Here is a 22,555-nt window from a genome sequence, read left to right on the forward strand (position 1 = left end):
ATCAGCACTGAGGTGTGAAATGAAAACTGCGTACAAGCGTGCCTCAAATTGAATCACAGGGGTCATGAAACATCCCAGATAGAGGAGTTAAAAGAGAGCCATGGTCAGTGTCAGTCTTGGCCATGTCTATCAATTTACCTGATTGTCTAATCATTCTAATTGGATTAGCCAAAGCCTTCACCACAAATGACGCTGGAGCTGTGTGCTGGCAGCTCAGTCGCTCAGCGACGCTGTCAGAGGAAGGTGCTATCAGGAAAACATGCTGTGGAGATAGATGTTTCCACCCTGTTTGTGGGTATGAAGACATTTTGTCCTCTTGCTCTTGTTTTTATTTTTTGCCATCACTCAGGATGTACTGGTTAGTGAAAATATGATGAAAGTGTGATAAAACAAGACTTTTCCTTCCTTTTTCTTTCAGGTCGGGGTGCTGTCCTGTGGGATGGATGACACCCAAGAGCAGGACCACTATGAGGAGCGCCTAAAAGAAGTTTTTAACAGTTTCGATGCCAGCGGCTCCGGCTCACTGTGTCTGGAGGAACTCTCTGAACTCTGCCAGTCCCTGCACCTGGATGATGCCACACCAGCGCTTCTCCATACGCTGCTGCAGAACCAGGACCGCCTCACTGCCAGGGTAGGCTTATTTTATCTTTTTGATCTAGTTCATCAGTTTTTTGGATCAGAGCTGAACTGGGTAAGAAGTCTCTTAGGTTAGAAGGTTTCTTGGGATCTACTGCATAGAACAATATCCAGTCTGATCTTAAACTTAAAAACCTGGCAACCCTGTAAGCTATGACCTTAGTTATTATTAATCAGGATAAGCCCCCTGAGATGAATCCTCAAATACACACAAAATAAAAAGAAACCATATAACTCAACCCACAATGATGACACAACCACAACAAAACAAGCAATATTTAAACAACACAAACAAACATTTGAGAACCTTAAACTTGACATAATCAAAAATGATCAATCTATAAATAAATAAAAGAACAATGATAGCACTACTGAAACTGGCAACTATAGTGAAATCTGTTTGAATTTAGGTTGTTTGTGGCATTTTTGTTCTCATTAATGTCACTTGAGTCTTTGTTTTTATGTGTTTTCATGTTAATTTTTGTTGAAACCAGGTGTTGCTGCAGTTCTTGGTCGGGTTTCCCTTGTAAATTTGATCATAGTTTGACAAACCTGGTTAAATGAAAACTTAAGAAAAAAAAGATGCTAGATGTGATATACATGTGAGTTGTGGCCTTTTGACTTTCCTGTGCAGAGAGGCAGACGTCTCTGTTGAGCCATTCCAGCTTTCAGGCCTTTGTGTCTCCAGGCTTTTTGGTGCTTTGATAGCGGTCTTGTTGAGGAGAAAATGTGCCCCCATCAGCCCTGATCCCAGGTGTCTGTCGTCAGGACGACCAAGCTGGCTAATCACCATTCACAGATGCATTTCTTCGAGGGTGCTTCACATGGAAACGTATGAAAGAGAAAGGACACTGGTCTAATCTGGACAATTAGACTTCAGTTTGTGTGATATCTGCTGAACATTCAGAAGACCTCCAGTTTTATCTTTGTCTGCCTAAAATAGTAGGACGAGATATACTTCAAATTGCTTAGCTCCACATTTTTTTATATAAGTGTGTGGACAGACGGATGGCTATTGTGTTGTGTGTGTGTGGGCGGGGCAAATCTAACCAGAGGGCCAGTGAACTGATTGCCTGCCCATCGCATTCAACAATAAAGTCAAAAAAGAAAGGGGGGAGAGAAAACAATCCACGTTGAGCCGGCAGCCGCCAGCCTCGGCGCACAAAGAAAATCACCATATTCAGGGTTAGCAGCTGTTGATTCTTGAAGTGTGACCTCCCTGCTCCTGCTAAGAAAACCCTCCTCCACCCAGACACCCAGGGACACCCGGCCTCCACCCGGCACATGGGGAATTACATCCAGCCCAAGGAATTCAATGAACTTTTGTTTAGTTTTTTTTCTTTGCCTCCCATACTAAGCATCGCTCGCATTCTCTCACATTTATCTAAGATTGTATTTCAATTTAGCATCTCTCTGTTTCAGGTTGATTTTGACCAATTCAAGAATGCTCTGATTCTGGTGTTGTCATCAACTATTGAGCCACCACAAGAAGAACCCTGTCAGGAGGAGGCCTTGACAAAACCAGGTAAAGTCTGTTTTCTGGGGTTTTAAATAGGCCTCACACAGACAAATGTATTTAAAGTGCCTGCAATCTCAGCCTGAAAACAAGCACAAAGCACCATATCATTCACGTAATCTATAATTTATGCCAGGAGTTTAACACTGAACTTGAAGGATCAATAAGTAAGCCAAGCAGACAAGGTGACTCGTAAAGGCTGAATGAGTGGAACAGCTCCCATGCTGATTCAGCTGTAAACCTACATGCAGAGACGCAGAGCCAAAAGTACAGGCCCAAAGCCAATTAGCCAGTTGACTGTTGAACTACATGTATTTGCGCTGTCATGGTTGGACCACGGCACAGTTTGTTGTTGTTTGGATGCAGTTGGCACAAAAAGTGGCTTTTGAAACACGTGTTTAGTCTCCAAACTTTTGTTTTCCATATATTTTTTTTTTTTTAAATTCATATTTCAGGCTCCTGCTTAATGCCGACATCTTGTTAGCTCAATATTTCTTCAGGGTCACACTGGTGATCACGCAAGAGTGACACACTGCCACGCACAAAACTACACACGTTCCTTCATGTCATGCTAAAATTGTGCTACATGTATCACAAGATGATATGAGGTCAAAGTAAATACTTCTCTATCAGTGAAGCATAATGTCTATTAAACCTACAAACTGCCAGTGAACTTATCCCACGTTTTGTCTGCATTTTGCACCCGAAACACTGACCTTTGTCTGTTTATTCAAACAAATGGCAACATGTGGCTTTAAAAGATTCATTTAGAGAAGTTATTACTTTTGGAGAAGTAGCTACTAAAGGCTGCGGCAAATAGTCATTGCGTCATTCATCTTATTTTCTTCCTGTTTTTTTAATTGTCCTCTGTGTAAACCTTACTGTAACATCTACATTTTAAGTGCTTTGCAAGTAATTGTGATGCTACTTATTTGATTTTATAGTTTGTTTTCATTATATTTCCTCAGATTCTCCTGAGATCCAACCAAAGTTCGTGAAGGGCAGTAAACGCTATGGACGCCGCTCCACGCCGGAGTTCATAGAGCCTGTTTCAGACTTGTCTGAAGTTAGAAATGCAAACCTGGAGGAGGAGAACGATGTGGAGGACAACTATGACTCAGCTGTTCCAAGGAAGCGTGAGGTAAAAGGCTGAGACTGATGTACTCTGAGTTATTCCAGCACCGCTCTGAACCTCCAGACACTCGGACGCCGTCCTTATCGCCTCCTGCCCTTGCTTGTACTGTGTTTCTCGGCAGCCACAGACTGGCAGCGAGGCGTTATTCTTAGCTAATCAGCTTAGTGGCATGCAGGGCAGATCCTGAAATGTAATATAGACACTCAAACACAGGATTCACAAGGCCCAGTTCATTGCACAACATCACAGCACTGTCCGTAAATAACACTGCGAGCATTACTGTTTAATAAGCATTGTGTAATCAAGATGTAACCGCAGTGTTTGTGTCACATCACACAGCTCCAGTTTAACACTTGATGATGTGATTCTGTGTGAGCTGAACAGTGTGCATTGTGGAGCTGAACTTTGTCCTAAGTGTAAGTGCTGGCTGTGATGTGGCGGTCAAGGCAACAGAACAATGATTTAGGAATTTATTTCATCGTGTCCAAACTGATCAGAGTTTTCAGCAGATAATGAGAGAGAGAGGTGCTGGTTGTAGAGTTTATGGTTGTCAATATTTCCTTTTATTTAGGATTGAGAGCAGGTGCCTCCTATTGTCCGCACATGGACAGAAGTGGCTTGAATGCGACATGCTTCCATGTCAGAGTTGCATAGCATCAGTTCAGTCATGGTAATGCACATCTGAACACGCTGTGTGAGTCCTCTGGTTGATCTTCTAGATCCTTTTCTTGGATTATCCCGCTCTCACTGCTGACATACGGAGTTGTTTGACATATGCACGGAGGTCTAAGCTCACACTTTGTGCATCAGTGGCCTGCAATGGAAATCAGGGTGGGAAATTCACGGTAACACCAGTAAGAGGTCCCATTTAGTCCAGAAAATCCATTTGACTGTGAAGAAGTAGGGCTGTGCTGTTAATTAATGCATTAGTCTATTAACAGAAACTACTTTTGCTAATAATTTATATTTAATTTAAGTGATTAACATTCAGTGGGTCCAGCCTCTAAAATGTAAGAATTCGCTGATGTTTTTATATCATTTGAAATGTAATAACTTTTGTTTTTTAAACTGTTTGGTTGCACAAAACAAGCAATTTAAAGACATCATAATGACAGTAATGATTGGATGCAGCCCTATGTTTAAGTGTTTGGTCAGTATAGGATTTACTGACTGACATGGCCTTTGTACAAAAGATACATTTTTCATACTCATGCCAGGTTGAATATGCAAGCATGAATGTGCTGCAGCAGAATAAATCATGACAAAGAAACGTCCCCAACTGGTCACCAAAACGGTATAATGATGGCCAGCTCGGCTTGTGCACGGATGGATGTGTTAATATTCTGTGTATTGTCTGTGCTCTGGACTCCACCCCAGATGCCCACAAGCGCCAAGACAAACACTATTCGAGACACTGAACCGAAGCGTGTCTTGGTATTGACTAATCTAAGTTTCAACAATACTACAATGTCCGGCCCGGGGATCAGCAGATGGGGATGGGTCAGGGGGCTCTGCCACAGAGACTGCAGGCCTGGTGCTTTGGGAGGAGGAGGGTGTAGGACTGTGACAGAGGAACAATGAGCCCCACTACCCCCACCCTCAGGGATGCCTATACACCATGTATCAAAACGCCACTTGCAGGACCCCATCTGTTCTTCATTCCCTCACTGTTTGCATCCTGAACAATAGACGGTCACGCTGGGACTGGGTTGGAGCACAGTCAGTCGCACCAAAGTAAACCCTTCCTCCTTTCATGTTTCTTAACAAGCACAAAAAAATGTGACTTCAAAATTGAATGCCAGTAGAGTTTTAAGAAAAGTACATTTGGATTAAACTGCCAAATGTCCTGATCTTTGTTTTCAGAAAGTATTTTTAAAATGCTCTCTTTCCTGAGTAGGTTTTGGATTTTCTGAAAGTGCTTCTCATTTTTTCAATTTTAACTTTAGTTTTTAAATGATGCACATTGGCATGAAAAGCATAATATTATCAACATATTGAAAAAGATAAAAGAAAAGTGTCTGTTCGTGACCCATTTCTCTAGTATTACCGTCATTCCCAGTTTTCCCACTGACCCTTCCTGGTGCTCGTGCCATCACAAAAGCTCTCTTGTCTTTTTTTTTTTTTTTTTTTTTTTTGTTGTCACCGCAGCCCCCTTCTCCCCCCAGACTCAAACTCGCCTAATTTTAAATCATGTTTGAACTTAGAAACTGCTGATTGTCACATGAGAATCTGCTAGCAGGGAAATTTTTTTCAGAAGTGGGTTTCAAAGTGTGTCTTAGATTTTTATTCTTTACATGAACTTGTTCGTTAGGCCCGTCTCTCTGTGATATTAACATCCATTCCTGTCTATGTGTATTTGTGTAACAGCGCTGGAATGGTCACCAAACAACAAACACGGAGGAATACGAGGCAGAAGGTACATCAAAGTCACACCATTTTCAAAAAATGTTCTTCTTTAGGTGTTTGTCACTAAACTATCACGGCCTCTCACCTTGTGTGTAGGCCAGATGCACCTCTGGAACCCAGATGAGCCGAGCACACCGCGGGGATCCATCATTCCTCCATCAACCTGTTTAGAGGAGAGACTGCGTGAAGCCTGCGACGAGCTGGCGCTGTCATGGGACGGATGTGCCGGTCACACTGAGCTGCTCGCTCTTTGTGAACACCTGGGTCTGGAGGTGAGACGGTTTATTTCAGGGCAATTTTTCAGACCACTCCCTTTTTAAAACTTCTACTTGATTAGATTTTGAAAAGTACACATACACAATATTAATCATATATACACACACACACTGAGTATGGCTGTAACTGATGATTATTTACGTTGATTTGATAAATTTTGATCTAATTCATCAATTAATTGTTTGAAACAACAGTGAAAAATGTCTGTTTAATTTAGAGATTAAGGTGACGCCGACAAATGTCCCACTTGTCCAAAACCAAAAACATTTCTGTAAGACAAAGAACAACAGAAAGCTTTTTGAAGCTGGAACCAGTGATTTTTTTATTTATTTATTTATTTATTTTAGCATTTATCTAGAAAGATAACTTAATTCTCAAAAAGAGATGCTGGTTAATTTTCTTTTGATTCATCAACTAATGCCCTACAGACATAAAAGCTAGCTAAAGGCTTTCAAATCACCCTGATAAAAACCACTCACACATTTACAGTGTAAAGAAAATACTTAGTCTCTTTAGCAAATGTTGCTACTTAAAAAAAAAGCATACATCTATTTTTCAGATAAATGTGGATGTGCTCCAGAGTGTGACCGGCGATGGAGTGATGAATGTTCAGGAGTTTGTTTCCAGGGTTGCAAACCACAACAAACCCCCCACACCGTCCGCCTCCACGCCCTACAGACAGCTGAAACGACTCCACTCCACTCAGGTAAGTCATTTGTTTATTGTTTATTGAGTCACAAGATGTGGGGTTGTGTTTTTGTCATTGTTATCTGTTCTATCTTTGTTTAAGGATTTTTTTTACATGGTGCATCAAGAAATGTATAAAATAGATTGTTGGTTGACAAAAACATTTAAGTTCTGTAGCTCCTCTTAGAGTAACTGATAACTAGAGCTCTGATTGCATTGGCATTAAGTTCTCCCTTTTCTTAAGTAAAAAGACACATTTTTTCCCCCCATACAGCCCTTTGACGAGGGAGGCCGCAGGATCGCTACTCCTTCTGCCCTGACCAGCACCATCGGCATGCGTCTCTTCTCCACCCTCGATGACGGTACCGGTTTCACTCCTGCCGAATTCATCCTGGATGCCTGGATGGAAGAGGGAATAGAAAACAGCACCGAGATCCTGCAGGTACCACACTGTGATTCTAATTCTGACATTTGCTAGTTAACCAGTAGTTTTAGTTATTAGGTATTAAAATGAATTTCATTAAATTGCATATTTTGAAAAAATCAAACAGCCAGTGACAGAATGGAGGAGACAGACTTACAGTTTTGTGCAGTTTAGGAACAAACCTTTTTATTTTTTCTCAATTATCCCGTCATGCAGGCTTTGAATTTCAGCTTAGATGGCAAAGTGAGTCTTGGTGATCTCACCATGGCACTTGAAAATGAGCTACTCGTTGCTAAGAATGGGATTCACCAAGCGGCGCTGGCGAGCTTCAAAGCTGAGATCAGATATCTTCTGTGAGTATGAGTCATCACTATGAAGCAGCACATTCAGATCCTAATACTCTGTCTGTAAGGGAGTAATCATTTTGAACCTGTTGGTCAAGATGACTAAAACCTGCAGGATTATTGTTGGTTGGTTTCTGTTGTCATTTGTTGTGGGTAAATCTTTGTTGTTTTTGTGTTGTCAGAGAGCGCGCAGACAGAGAACTCAGGGAGAAAGAGAAAATCCGATCTGACCTGGAAAAAACAGAGAAACTAAAAACCCAGCTCGCCACTGAGGTGGATGAGCATCACTCTGCAATTGAGCACACAAACAACCTCAATCTCAGGTAGTTCATCCCTCAGATTACACCAGTCGTCCCTTTGTCTGTTTCTCCGACCACTAAGATACAAGTACAGAATAATTTGACCAATGTTTGTGACTTCTCTCTCTCTTCCTGATGGACTACAGGAAGCTTGAGCAGGAGCACAAAGACAAGCTAGCGGCAGTGCGATCAGAGCTGATGAAGGAGATGGACCAGATCCAGCAGCAGGCCGGCCTGCAGCGCGAGGAGCTGGAGGCAGAGGTTGAGAAGATCAGGGAGGATGAATCTTTTCTCAGAGACCACCTCTCCATCTCTGTGAAGGTACCAAGAGGAGTCGTCACTGATTAACCTTGATATGGCCTCATTTTTTTCAAACTAAACGCTGATACATTAGATTGTCATCTGCAAATCTAAAATGAAAAGATGATTAATAATTTCATGTTTAAGTAAACATAACTTATGCCGTTGGGTTTTTTTTAAACATTTTTTAGGAAAACCGACGTCTTGAAATGGAGTTGCTGGACACTGCTGAAAAACTCATGGAGGCACAAACTCAGATTACAAAACTCCAGACAAGTTTGGACAACATTATGAAAGAAAAGGTACAGAGACATTGGTTTGGCTTTTCAGTGTGGACTTTGTCTATTGGGATTATTGTAATATACTTATTTTCTTTATTCTTTGTTTTTCTCTCCTCCTGTGAGCTTTTTTGTTATATTCTATGTGCAAACAAACTACTAATCTTTTATTTTCCTTTCCTTTCCTTAGTTTGGAGAATTGGACCCTAGCAGTGCAGACTTCTTTCTCCAAGAGGAACGTATTAAACAGCTACGCAACGGCTATGAAGTTCAGTGTCGGGTAAATGCATCTAAATCACATACACTGAAAGATCAAACTTGTGCAGGTGAAAAAAAAAAATACTGTACTGTATGTGATAGGATAGAACTAATTATGTTTTATTCCTGACACGCATGTTTAACTCTTACTGCTCTCCTTTGGTAGGAACTGCAGGATCGTATAGACGAGCTGCAGTCAGAGTTGCAGGAGTTCCACAGTCTTGGACGAGTTCATCAGCCCAGCCAAAAACCTCTCTCTGAGGAGCTGGAGAGTAAAAGCCCCGGTATGGAGTCTGATCCAGGTAGGCCCAGTGAATACTTCACATGCCACATATACACATGTACAGTCTGTGGAGAACTCATTACAGAGCTCTAACATAACCTGTTCATGACAACAATCAGTACATAGAAACAAGGAAGCCCTGTGTCAAATGTCACCAGCTTCACCAACTTGACTTTTGGCAGGTATCGGCTCAGAGGAAGTTCAACCGTTCAGCATGAGCCTTGAGGCAGAAATGATGTTGGAGCAGCTGAAGGAGCAGCACCTTCAGGAAATGGAGGATTTGCGAAACCAGCTGGAAAGCAAGGTTTGTCAAGTAGATCCTTTATAATTTATTGTGTTACATATATGTGTAGTTTTAATTGGCCCGTACCTGGTCCTGTTGGCTGTTTCACACCTCTGAACTTGCTTGGCTGTTAAGAACAGTTATCTTATTTGCCTACTTACTTCCTTTCTGCTGAGAGTTGGATGTGAAGATTGATACCTCTCCTGTGTCTGTGTGGTAAATAAAAAAATAAATAGCATAATGTGTTGGCATAGCAAAAGGACTGGAAAAAGAGGCAAGCAGCGAGCTATGAAACAAGTTTTTGTTCTCTTTGGACAGCTGAATGCTGTCGTGCATATTTACAGACACAAGAACAGCAATGATCTCCTCATTGTGCTTTTCTTAAAAAGTTGAACCATTAATTCAAATCCTCGATATTCTTAATATCACCCGCAGATCAGTGAATTTGAAAAAATGGCAGCAAAGCAGAGAGTGACCCATGAGGACCAGAAGGCTGCCTTAGCCCTCCAGTACCAGCAGGAGGTCCAGGCTTTGAGGGAGGAGACGGCCAGCATTCAGATCCACGCACAGGTGCTTCAGAGCCAGCTAGAGCAGGCGGAGCTGGAGCGAACTTGTCTGGAGCGGAAGCAGGCCGAGGAGAGGGAAGAGCTTGAGAACCTGCAAGAGGAGGAAGTGGGAAATCTCAGACAACAACTCCTAGAGGCCCACACCTGCACTGCAGACCTGGAGGAGCAGCTGAAGACCCTCGAAGCCCAACAGGCAGAAACGAATAAAAACGTTGCCAGTGAGACGGAGGAGCTCAGGAAACAACATACCAGTGAGATTAAGAAACTGGAGCAGGAGCATGTAGAGCTGTCTGAAGCCAGACTGGAAGGGGAGAGAAAGAAACTGCAGGAGGAAAAGGCTGAGATGGAGAAGAGGTTGCTAGATGGTCACGAAAGAGAGAAGGCTCTGTTGCAACAAAGCCACGAGGAAGAACTGAACGCCAGACTAGAGGAGGCAAAGGTGAGGTTTGAGGAAGAACGTGATGAGATTGTGCAGAGACTGACGGAGCAGTGGCAGAAAGAGAAGGCTCAGCTGGATGAGCAGAATAATGAGTCTCTGCAGGTGCTGCTGGAGGAGGAGATGTTGAGACTTGTCAGGGAACAAGAAGAGAAGGAGAGCAAGCTCAGGGAGCAGTGGGAGAGTGAACGAGCTCAGCTTCAGGAGTGTCAGGAGGAGGCTCTGCTCAACAGAGTACTGCAAGAAAGGGTGCAGTTACAAGAGCAGCTTGAGCAGCGGGAGAAAAAGCTGAGGGAGGAGTGGGAGAGGGAGAAACTGCAACTAGAGGAGGACTATGAAGGGATGCTCCAGGACAGGCTGAGTGAAGAGAGGGAGAAGCTTGAGACTGAGACAGAGGAGGTGGAGAAGAGGCTAGAGGGCTTAATGGCGGAGGAGAGAGTTCGTCTAGAGGAGAGCCACCGAGAGGCCATGAAGGAGCTGACGGTCAAACACACTGCAGAGAGGGACGCTCTCAGCAGCGTGTTGGACAAGCTACGAGATGACATCACTCTGGAGAGGTGAGACTTTTCTGTTTTCAGTGCTTATGCTAATCTAAGCTAACAGGCTGTTCGTTCAATATAGTGTTAAAACCAGCAGATATGAAGGATTAATCTTCTCGCATGTCTCTCATCAAGAAAGTAATGAAATATCAAACTAATCCTTTAAAATTATATGCAAAACAGGTAATTTGTTTTAAGAATCCTAACTGTTGCTATAACAATCATTAAATAACCATGTACAGGAGGGAAATCGAGATCAGCTTCACCCAGAGAATCAAGGAAGTGGAAAATCGTTTCTCAGGTGATCAAGAATCTGTTGCAAAGCGTTTTCAGGCTGACGTTTTGAAACTTGAACAGCACTACCAAAGTGAGCTGAAGGCCCTTACTGAAAGCCACGCTGAGCAGCAGCTGCTCTGGGAGGCGCAGATGCAGGAGGCCCTTGAGAACGCTGAGGAACAAAGAAGAATGATGCAGGAGGCCACAGAGCAAGAACGAGAGAGCCTGAATCAAGAGTGGCAAAAAGAACGACGTGAACTAGAAAACCTTCATAAAGAGGAAATGGAGCAACTTGGGATGAAAAACCAGCAACTGCAAAAAGAGCTAGATGACTTTCTCAGTAACGCTCAGACTAAAGAGATAGAACTGAGTCGGCAGCTGAACGACCTCCACAATCGGCTTCAGGGAAGTCTTGAAACCAAAGACGAGCTTCTTGCTCAGTCTGAGCAGAAGGCGCTTGAGACTGAGCTCCTGCTAAATCAAACAGTGGAAGATTTTAGACAGGAGAGGGCAGAACTTATGAGCAGCCTGTCAGAACTCGAGGCAAAGTACAACAAGATGCACTCAATTTGTGAGAGGCAGGTTACTGAGAGGATTGAACTGTTAACTGAGCGCGACGATTTGAAGATGAAGATCGAGGAGCTGGAGATGCTGCTCCAACAGGCAACAGTGGACTTTGAGTTTGAGAGGAAGGAGCTGCAGGAATGTGTATCTGCTTTTGAGGAAAATTTAAAAGACAATCCGGAGAATGACAGAGAAGAGCTTATAGCGGAAAGAGAGATGCTTAAAATTAGAATTAAAGAGCTAGAGAAGGAATTGAAACAGGTTCTGCCCTCTGTGGAAAAGGCTAAGGAAGAGGAAATGAGAGAATCAAATGATGATGATGATGGTGATATTCTTGCTGCTTCTGCTTCAGACTGTTTGTCACCTTTTCTGGCTGAAAAAGATGTTGATGTGGAGACTATGACAGAGGTCCCCAATGAAGTGAATGGAGGTCCGAAAAATGTTAATGACGAATATGATAAAAAGGTCCACGGTACCAACAATGATCAAGGAGACAACGTGCAGGAAATAAAGATGAATGCCACTAAAAACGAACCTCACAAGTGTCACAATCAAGTTGTTGCTGTTCCAGAAGATTACCAAATTAAAGATTCAAGCCTTGAGGGAGTCGAAGGAGACCACGAAATCTGCTGTTGCTCTACAGGAACTGGACGTGAGGACCCTGAATCAACATCCTGTGACCGCCACAAGCCAGAATCCCCAGTTCCCAATGAAACTCGTTCAGATGTTGTAACCAAAAATGAGGTTGGGGTTGTTTCCTCAGAGATGCCATGTGAGGCGGCCTCGTCTCTCGAGGCGTTTGAAGGTGTAGATGCGGATGAAGATGCAACAGATGGTGAGAATAAAGTAGCTCTTGAGTCATGTGAGGAGGAAAACAAACCTCAAGATGTAACCACTTCGGTCAATTTGAGCAGTTCCCGTGAAGAAGAGCCATGTCATGAGTTTGTGGTTGATTCCTCAGTGCTGGAGGAGACGGGTGACCATGATGAACCGTCTCTGGATGCTGAGGTTAATAGTTTAGCAAATAGCTCTCACAACCATAGACAGGAAGTTGAACTTTTTGACTGTGAATATTTAACCACTGAAATAAAGCGTGAATGCGCACATGATTGTCTGGAAACTCTGGATGAAGATGCTGATCGTGGAGACGGGAAATTTTCCCTCCTTGAACTACAGGCTTTGTATAAAACTTCCACAGAGGAGAACATCCTCCTCCATGACAAGATTTCTCTGCTTCAGCAGAAGGCAGAAATACTGGAGAAACTTCTGGCTCATAACAGTGAAAAAGTTAAAAATGGCCACCAGGTACTGGAGGAAAACTATAGCCTGAAAGTTAAAATTGTGCTTTTAATGGATCATGTCAAAGAGTTGGAGATAAAGGCCTTAAAGATGACGGAGCTTCAGATAAATTATGAAGATTCCATGTGTGAAAATACCATACTGAAGGACCAAAATGGTGAACTTGAAAAGAGAATTTGGAGCCTTGAAAGCAGGATGAATATTTTCCAGGATTTCCAAGATCAGCAGATTGCATTGGTGGATGAGATTGGCAGGGTGAGAGAAGAGAACAGTAAGCTCTCTGAGTTGTTCAGTGAATTGGAGAGGCAGAGTGAGATTGTTTTAACTGCCCAGCCAGGCGGTGGGCGATCGGAGAGCCCCACAGAGGAGGCTCTCCTGGGTCAGCTGGAGCTTAAAGTTCAGCCAGAGACTGATCTGGCGAGCAGCTGTGAGGAGTTTGAGAGGCAGAACACCGAACTTCGCAAAGCCCTCACAGAGCTGCAGGACGAGTCGCTGGCATTAAATGAAGCTACACGGGCTCATAGGTAACGTGAAGAGAAACTAGGACCCCCGTCCCTGCGTGTCTCCTGTGGCTTCTCGTTGTCTCATCCCTTTGGTGCTTTTTTTTTAAGAGTGCTCCTCCTTTGTCCTACCTGTGATTAGGTTCCTAAACCCTTTTGTGCGATGCAGCAGATGTTGAACACTTGTGCTGCTTTGATCCCTGTAGATCACCACCGGAACAGCAAGAGAAATCACAAGTTCAGTGTGTATAAACTGTAGAATAAGATGGTTTTTAAATATGTAGCAAGTGACTTGTGATGTTTTCCATCATCCCACTGAATTATAGATGTGTATTCAGACGCATTTTTGATTTTATTGTAGTTTGTTGGAATGCAGATTTGAGCTTTTTCTAATTAAGTTTTGTCTGTCTATAGATCTGAAGCCAGTCATCTTGCTGAAGAGAACCTCGTCCTCAGGCAAAAGCTTGCTGCGCTGAAAGAAGAGGGCTTAAAAGAGGCCCACGAAGAGCTGATGTAAGAAGCTCATTTAATTTGCAAGTAATTGCATCTGTTCATGTTGTTGTGTCATGTTCAGTAAACTGACATTTTCTTCTAATGCTTGATTATAGCCAAACACTGGAACACTTAAAAAAAGGAAAGATCGCGGCTCAAAAGGCAGCGGAGAATTACAAGAAACAGGTACTGTAGTAACTTCTCCAAATGAGTCTACGGTCACAGTAGCAGCTCGGCGAGGCTCCACCTCAGCACAGTGGTGCTTTGACATCAGCAATCGTGTTTAGCAGGTTTAATGTTGACTGTGTTCACCATCTTAGATTAGCATTAGCGTTAGCATTTCCTATCTAACAGTAAACATAAACTACAAGTGAGGCAAGTAATTGTCATTTGTGTATTCATAAATCAAATGAGTGGACAAAGTAAAATGTTGACCTGATGATGGCGCTAGAGATCACCAAAAGTTATTTCGATCCATCCTGAGGGGGACATGAATGTCTGTACCTAATTTCATGTCGATCCATCCAGTAGTGTTTTGAGATTTTGGGATAAATAATTCTGTTCCGAACTGCAGAGCCATGCCACGCACAATTGATTCACATGATGAATTCCTCCGTCATTCAGAAGCAGTTTATGAGATGCACCATCTCCTCCTCTGCAGATTTCAGAGCTGCATTTGCAGAGCCAGCAACTGGAGGATGAGAACGGGATGCTGTCAGAGAAAAATGTCCAAAATATTGCTGATATGGAGAAGCTACGACAGCAGCTGACGGAGCTGATAAAGGAACACGAGAGGAGGGAGGTGTTCCCCGCTGAAGAGAGAAATAAGGTAAACCGTGTTTCGCGACTGATGGTCGTCATGGTGCCGTGGTTGTCGTAGCAGGTAGTTAATTGGTGGCTGTTTGTGTGTTAGCTGGCAGCTTGTGTGTCTGCCCTGGAGGCAGAGCTGACCAAAGCTCTGGAGGACACCGCACAGCTGGAGGAGAGGAATACCCAGCTGTCACAGCAGCTCTCTGGGCTCAGAGAGAAGGTGAGCGTCACTGTGGACATTTTAATGGCTCTTCGATTAACCTGATCAAATCATGACAACATGACACGCCAAGTGATAAAGCACTAACACCCTCTACTGTTCAACGTAGGTACAAAAGAAGGCACTAATGAAATATTGTCTGGCTTAAAGCAGCTGTGATCTGCTGAGTTATTTTGTGTGATCTGGCTTTAGCAGTTTCATTACAGCTGTGGTCATCTTCTTGCTTTCAGACGGTCAAAGTCGACTCTATGGAGAATCAACTCAGCGTCCTGGTAGAGGAGCGCAAGAGTGTGGACAAGGAGACTCAGGGCCTCCGCCACCAGCTAACCAAAGCTCAAGAGAAGGTAAGTCTGCTGTGACCATCTGTGTTAGATCATGTGTTTTACCTTTTCTGGGGCTGAATGAAAATAAATCAAACTTTACATTTAGTCATATTTGTCATTATTCCAACTGCAGCTGAATTACTGTTCAATTAAAATGTGTAAAAATGTCACAAAAACTCAATTCAAAGCATTTTTGATTTACTACCTGGAGCAAGTTGCAGTGTTACTTAGGACCATATGCATTTTTTTTTCTCCATTTTAGGTCAAGACAGTAGATGAAACTCTTCAGGCTGCAACCCATCAAAGTGCTCGTCTTAAGACAGACGTCCGTGCTCTGCAGCAGGAGAGGGATTCCCTCAAACACGAAGTTGCAATGCTACGCAAACAGCTGCAAAATGTCACTGATAAAGTAAGATTTTTCACTCGGCAAAAGATTATTTGGCTCATTTTACAAGTGATGTTCAACTTGACCCTCATCTTCATCACAGAACCATGTTTTGGAGATGGCTTTGCACTCCAGTGGTCTCCAGCATCAGAGCAAGAAGCTGTACAGAGATGAAATGTCTCGGCTGATGGAGCAGGATCAGCAGCTACTGACGCAGGAAAATGAGAGGCTTCAGGCAGAGCTGTGTAACATTAAAGGAGACCTGGTGCAGTCCAGAGAGAGGGTGAGCTCAGGACTTCAGCAACCCGTGATGAATTTGAAAAACCTCCAGTTACATTAGTGTTGCATTTTCTCTCTCTGACACTCCCCTATAAGAGCTTTATTTGATGTCTGCAGGTCCGTCAGCTCGATGCTACCGTCCTGTCCCTGAAGCAGCACAAACAACCGAGCCAGTCCTCTGTGTTGAAGGCCTTGGAGCAGGAGAATGCCTCTCTGAAGCAGGAGCTGGAGGCACAGAAGGAGCTCACTAAGGTACAAACTGCATAAATCTAACCTTAAGCTTTTTGGTTACTTTGTCATATCACACTGATTATGTTGTGTCTGCTTAAATGCTTATTTTTTTTGTGCTTTGTGTGTTTCAGCGCTGTGAAGCAGGACAGGGACACACTGAGCTGGAGAGTCTTCAACAAGAAAATGAGGCGCTCAGGACCCAAATGGCTCGACTGTCCACTCAGCTGCTAGAGGTAAGTCGTGATGCAGACGTTTCTGCTCTTATTTTAGTAGTTTTACAGCAACATGTATTGGTCTGCACGTGTTATTAAATTTGGTATTTCCTTAACACATAGAGAACATGTGCTTCGCTTCCTTTCTATGTTTGTTTACTTTCTCTGGCTGCAACTTTTGGATTTGCTGTCACCCCAGTTTTTGTCAGGTTTCCCATGAGAGAATGAGTTGGGACTCAAATGATTACATTGTTAACTAATATGACCTCATACTGTATATATTTCTCCTCCAACTGTGTTACTGCCTTCTCTTACTTATATTTTTCTACTTCCTCCAGACATTTCAGGCTCAGCTGGTCGGACTTCTGCCCCCATCACCTCACAGGATGCCCCGCGGACAGCATCGCGGTGAAGATCCGGACAACATGCAGGTACGGTACAATCTGAACCTTCTCTGATTGCAGACTCGGGCAAAAACATACAGTGGAAACTGCTTACAGTGATCACAGTTACAGTCACGAACAGCTCATGTGGGTCAAAGCTTGGGACAGAATCAGTCCTACACAGATGCTGTTATAATACATTGATGGTAATCAAATCGTCTGCTTACAGTCTTCATTCTGGGTTATTTATACATGGCCAGTAATTCTCCTTTTTGTGGCAACCTGAGGCAGCTGTGTGCACATTGACATCAAGACAGGGAAAAGAGTCGTGTTCTCTCAAAAAATCTTGTCTCCTCGAAGCTTATGATAAACTTGGCAGCAAACTAGATGCTCCATCCAAACGACTCAAACACCAAGAAACCGTCACCGCTGCAGGTGATGCAGACAGAAAACGAATCGTTCAGCTCGTAGAAAGCACCTGTGGCTGAAGCCGCCCTCATCGAGTGGATTAATAATTCCCTTTTATTTAATGCATAACGTAATACACAGTAAAGCTGTCTGACATTTTATATCTATTACATGAATTTAAAGAAATAAAACAGATAGAAGGTAGAATTATAAAATCAATTTGACCCCTGACAGACGTGATCACTGTCGGCTATTTTCACTGCACACAAAATACATGAACTAAACTTACATCCTAAAACTAATCAAGAACTCCTAATCAAACATTTTTTTTCTAAGTCTGCGTTGAAATTTAACAGAGTAAAAAAAAAAACCTGAGCTAACAGTTTAGTACCTGCAGATTGAACGCCCTTGCATCATTATTTGGTATTACATTCACCTCACTGTCATCATTCTCTTTATAGCCATCTGAGTCACAATTACCATAAATTCATCATTAATGGCTACAAAAAACTGACTATGAACTACATCTCATGTTTTTGGATAGAATGGGTGTTAAAGGAAGATACACCCATTGTATTTCTATCACTGTTCCTGTGGTGTAGAAAGTGTGCCCTCTCCAATATATCACTCAATTCAGGTGCTGAAACATTTATTTTTAATTTTTTTATTTGTGGCAGGAAATTCAAAGAAAAGAAATCACTTAAATGAATGTCGATAACAAAAAAAACTGCTATGAAAATGTGTAATTTCTCACACGCCTGAACTGAGTGTCATTTAGTTGAGATATTCCTCATGTTCTGTTTTTATTTTTCCATTACCTTTCTGTTTGAACACTGGGTTTGCTCCTTGTTTTGGCGCTTGTCACACATCCATCTCAGTTCCCGTCTGTCCTCATCTCCGCTTGTCGTTTGTGTGTGTGTGTGTGTGTGTGTGTGTAGTGTTTACCTTCTGGGTTTGGTATTCAGCCTGTGGTGCCTTGTGAGTTTCTTCGTTGTGTTTTTGAGCTCGCCGTCTTTATTTAAGTTTCCATCTCGGGACTGAAGTAGTTTGATCATCGGGGTGTGGTCCTGGCTGTTTTTTCCATTTGTCACCTTCTGTCAGAGTCACATTGCACAAACCTCCATTTAGTTTTTCCTCCCAAATAGACAGACGTAGTCATCCCACTGTGAGTGTTTTTAACAGCAGCTGACCTGTTTATGTCACTTTTATCTGCAGAAGGACATTTATCAATATGACCAGGTCAGCATGAATGTAGCGGAAGAAAAAGAGGATCCCATTTAATCTCCTTATGATGAACTGATTTGTGTTTACTCACCTCTTTGTAAGTTACTGTCTGACATTTGTAACTATAGAGACCCAAAGACATCACTATTAAATAATTGAATGAGATATTGTGAAATAGATAAAATGACTACAGACAAAATATATAGTAAAACCTCAAACTTGTCAAATAATCCAACACATTTTTCAAAGTCAACTCCTTATGTGACTGGATGCCCTCTTGTTCACACCAAAGCAACAGCGAATCGCAAAAATAGCTCAGTGTTATGCTTCATGATGCCATTTTTCGTCACGACCACTGAGTTTGAACTGTGTTGTGAAATAACAGGCGTTGGAAAAAGATGTTTAGATTAAAAAGATAAAAAATGACCTCCAATTTACTTTAGTTGTTGAAAGAAGCAGATTGAAACAGCATTTTATAGCTTTAAGTTATTTTACAAGTTTTATATTTATATTGTATTTTGTCTGCTTCATATTATTCTTTATTCTATTAATGTAATGTTGGACCTACATTTGAACATGTACTGGCCATAAAAACGTGTGTGGAGGCCTGTGTAGGTTTGTAGGACTAGAGCAGAGGGTGGAGCCGTGGTGAAGTGTACCTGCCTTTTCTCTCCAGGGGCCGATGCCGGAGCAGCGGGCGGCTCACGCAGACAGCTACCGGCGGATCGGTGGATTGTAACCCAGGCGTCTTTTCCCGTTCTTCACTTTAGCCCCCCCCCCCCCCCCCCCAAGACTGCTCTCTTCTGTCCTGCTCTTCCTTTGACCGTGGCACGTGACGCCATCCTTTCTGCATCCTTATAGGACATCGTGAACAAATGTGGTGCCTGATTGAAAAGGCACGAATGTGTAGTTGTACTTCCCTGCTGCTAGGTGGCAGGAAAACACAGAAAGGGCTCCTGAGCTTCCTCCCAATGGGATTTTGAATGAATGATAACATTACAATTGAAATTTTAAAGTTTGTTAGACATTTAACATCTACAAACGCAGAGTACAACGTTGTTTTTGAGAGACTTTGACTTTTGTAAAGGCTTTTTTTGTGCTCTGTGCGTTAAAAGCATTTTGTTGTTGAATACAGGGAATCTTTTTAACGCAGGGTGTATAATCTGGAAATGTTCTTTTATGCACTTGTACTATTATAATTGTCTGGGACAGGGTATGTACATGCTCGGAGGCTAAATCTTGTGCGACAGCTTGCCTTACGATCACGGAGGAGTGTTAAGTTGAGGCGCGGTCAGTGCCTACCAGCCCTCTGAGCCTTTTCTAACAATCAAGCAAATTCAACCTATAATTGTCAGGAGACGTTACCGTCTGTCCAGTCAGGGTTTATAGAGATTTCTCCAAGAAGGTACGAAGTTTTCCCTGTTTGTCATCTTGTTGTTCAATGTATTTCTTCATAGTTGTTTTTTTTTTTTTCTCAAGCTACCCGTTTGTGTTGTGTTTGTGTTCTCGGACTGTGAGCTGCTGTTTCTGTTGTCGCTGCTGCTGCACAACCAAAGCGAATCACATCTCTCTGGGTTCTGTGTTTTTTTTGTTTTTTTATTCTTAGACGAGAACTGTTCAAATGCATCTCACAACTATTAACTTTGAATGTTTATCTGGTATTTATTATTAGAAAATCCATGTGAACCAAACCATGGTTTGTCCCTAGTAATGTGTCATTGGTACAATGTGTCCGTTATATTTGTTCATGTCATGTATGTTTTGGTTTTTGAGTCATTTAGGGAGTCTTTTTTTTTCCTTTTTTGCACCATGTATGGACTCAAATTTATTTGTTTAATTTTATTATTATTTATTTCAATAGAATCATGTTAGGGTTTATTTTATTTATGCATTAAATTATTTTTGTAGAGGTATCTGGAATACAAGACATAATTTTATACCTATTTATATTTTATTTATTTTTTTAGTGATTGCCCTTCTTAGAAATGTACCAGAAATCATTTAATGCTGAATTCAAGATAAAATAAAGCACCTAGCTCATTAAAATACACTCTGTATGTTTGTTTTTTTCTTTTTCTACACAGTAGAAAATTTTTAATGTCTTTATTTTTATTGCACTTGTAGCAATTTGTTGATCTCCCTCACTGTCTCCTCACCAGGATGAAAGGGAGAGGAAGATGAAGAATATGGAGGAGCGCATGAAGGAAATTGAGCTGTCGCTGCATAACATCAAGCTGCTGCTCAAAGAGAAGGTCGCTCAACTGAAAGACCAGGTCAGTTTGAGTTTAACTTGGTGAACAGGTGTAGCACGGGCTAAAGAGGAGCCAATTAACTTTTGGAGCGATCTGACTGGAGCAGTTAATAGTGGATGTGTGAGTGACCTTTTTTAGTTCTGAATCTTCTGAATTCTTTCATTGCAAATACCTTTCATAAAACTTTAAGTCTAATTTTAAAATGGAAAAAAACAGTATGGAATTCTGTTTACCAGGTATTAGATAAAGTAGTCCATAGAGCCAAACAGTGCTGGATTGTATTTGTGTTTATTAAGTCTGCTATGAACAATATACGAGCAAATCACAATTTAACAAAACCGCGGTATCACAGTTGTATTAAATTCCTGCACCTTGTCATCTGGGTTTATGACGGACACAACATTTCAGCCATGGACCTTTTTGTCAGGCATCAAAGTCGGTGTAAATTCACACATCTTTACAATAAAAGTTGTGATAAATCAAAAAGGGGAAACCAAATCTGAAAACACTGAAATCTGCCGCACCAAATTCATCTTTACCAAACATGACTAACCTAGAGGAATTACAAACATATTTAATAACAAGGAGCGAATATTGGCTGGACAGTGTTTTAATTTGGATGCTAGTAGCCTACATCAAATGAGACTGAATTCTCATTGTGTACTTTCTCTGCCTTTTCTAGCTGCACAAGAACGGCAAAGCAGACGTGTTGATCAAAGACCTGTACGTGGAGAACGCCCAGCTGCTGCAGGCTCTGGAGATAACCGAGCAGCGGCAGAAAATCGCAGAGAAGAAGAACTACCTGCTGGAGGAGAAGATCTCCAGCCTGAACAAGATAGTGCGCGACCTGAACCCCTCGCCGCTTCCCTCACTGCCTTACCACTACAAATGCTCGTAATGTATCGCCTTAAAGCACCAAGAGCTACCCGTGTGTCCAAAGTTAGCCATAAACTGCACTTAGTTTATTCATAGAAAAGTGTTACGAGATGTATTTTTCATTTCTTGAACACTTGTGCAACAGATGCACCATGTTTTTACTTTGTTAAAGTGTTTAAACTTTTACTGTGTTAAATGTGCAGTATTTTTATTTGGTCATTTTATTCTTAGCAATAATTAGCTTATGTTGTTTTGGACCTAATGAAGGCACAAATGTGAAGTCAGGCTGTAAAGAAAACAGTCTATTTTGCAGTAATTTATTAATTTTTAATATTTTCCAAAGCAGTAGCTGTTACTAGTGGATAAATAAATATTTAACCATGACGCTATATTTCTCTGTCGAAAGAGAAAATTTAAGTGCACTTTTTATGTAAGTGTCCTCGTGTCTGTGTTGTCAAAGAGATTAATTGTGTTAATCTGTCAATCCTTTGCTTCTCTGGCCCTTATGTAAAGAAACAAACCTGTCAGTGGTGAAATCATGTAAACAGAAAAGTCAAATACTCTGGTGACCTTTTCGAGGTATTTGCTTTCATGCAACACTACCTGAAGTTACATTCACTTTGAATGAATGTCAAGTGGCAATACTTGCTATTTAAATACATATGATTATAATTCTTTGAACTGTTGCAATATGTAAAGTTTTATATGTAAAGTTGCGCCATTATGAATGTTTTTGGACCTTGTGTTTGTGATTGCTGCAGATTGAAGCACTAAAGCTGAAAACAGGGTAGTGTTTTGTGTTACAGGTAGAAATAAAATACACAGACGGTGCTTTGTTTTTCTCAGTGGATTCATTTGTCTGTGCTGCTGTTTGAGGACGATCCTCTCAATGCCATGCAGGTATATCAATCTACAGTATTTTCAGTGTGGGATTGTTGCCATTTAATTCCTCTTCTCAGTGGAGAACTGACATTTTTTGCTTTCAAAACATATAAATATTAAACATTAAATAAGTTTAATTATAAATGACACGACCCAAAAGTTAAATGATTAATCGATTGGCATTTTTATTCAAGAAAAAGATATTTCTGTCAAACATTTCTCTGTTCCAGATCCAAAAATGTGAGGATTTGCTGCTCATATATTTAACGAGCT

The 22,555-nt window shown here is 41.8% G+C and overlaps 1 protein-coding gene across 1 annotated transcript; it reads left to right on the forward strand.

Annotated features, from left to right (window-relative positions):
* The first annotated feature begins 430 nt into the window (after window positions 1–430).
* On the forward strand, window positions 431–22,200 carry nin (ninein (GSK3B interacting protein)). The gene is made up of 29 exons (XM_070842706.1): window positions 431–631; window positions 2,059–2,161; window positions 3,121–3,293; window positions 5,655–5,703; window positions 5,790–5,965; window positions 6,529–6,675; window positions 6,931–7,098; window positions 7,297–7,433; window positions 7,607–7,747; window positions 7,870–8,044; window positions 8,215–8,325; window positions 8,492–8,581; window positions 8,726–8,861; window positions 9,025–9,146; window positions 9,561–10,684; window positions 10,909–11,936; window positions 12,150–13,329; window positions 13,720–13,818; window positions 13,914–13,983; window positions 14,459–14,626; window positions 14,711–14,827; window positions 15,058–15,171; window positions 15,413–15,559; window positions 15,639–15,818; window positions 15,932–16,066; window positions 16,177–16,278; window positions 16,596–16,688; window positions 20,432–20,545; window positions 21,207–22,200. The coding sequence occupies exons 1-29, from the start codon at window positions 440–442 to the stop codon at window positions 21,420–21,422; spliced, it is 6,807 nt and encodes a 2,268-aa protein (XP_070698807.1). The 5' UTR covers window positions 431–439; the 3' UTR covers window positions 21,423–22,200.
* The last annotated feature ends 355 nt before the right edge of the window (window positions 22,201–22,555 follow it).

Source organism: Pempheris klunzingeri, chromosome 13, assembly GCF_042242105.1.
Source record: "Pempheris klunzingeri isolate RE-2024b chromosome 13, fPemKlu1.hap1, whole genome shotgun sequence".
NCBI lineage: Eukaryota > Metazoa > Chordata > Actinopteri > Acropomatiformes > Pempheridae > Pempheris > Pempheris klunzingeri.

What these genes read in the sequence shown, in the direction of transcription:
- nin (XM_070842706.1), top strand. Translation starts at nt 440, where the DNA reads ATGGATGACACCCAAGAGCAGGACCACTATGAGGAGCGCCTAAAAGAA. An exon ending in CCCCAATGAAGTGAATGGAG is followed by an intron (nt 11,937 to 12,149) that starts GTCCGAAAAATG and finishes GTTGCTCTACAG; the next exon opens with GAACTGGACGTGAGGACCCT. An exon ending in TCGCTCAACTGAAAGACCAG is followed by an intron (nt 20,546 to 21,206) that starts GTCAGTTTGAGT and finishes TGCCTTTTCTAG; the next exon opens with CTGCACAAGAACGGCAAAGC.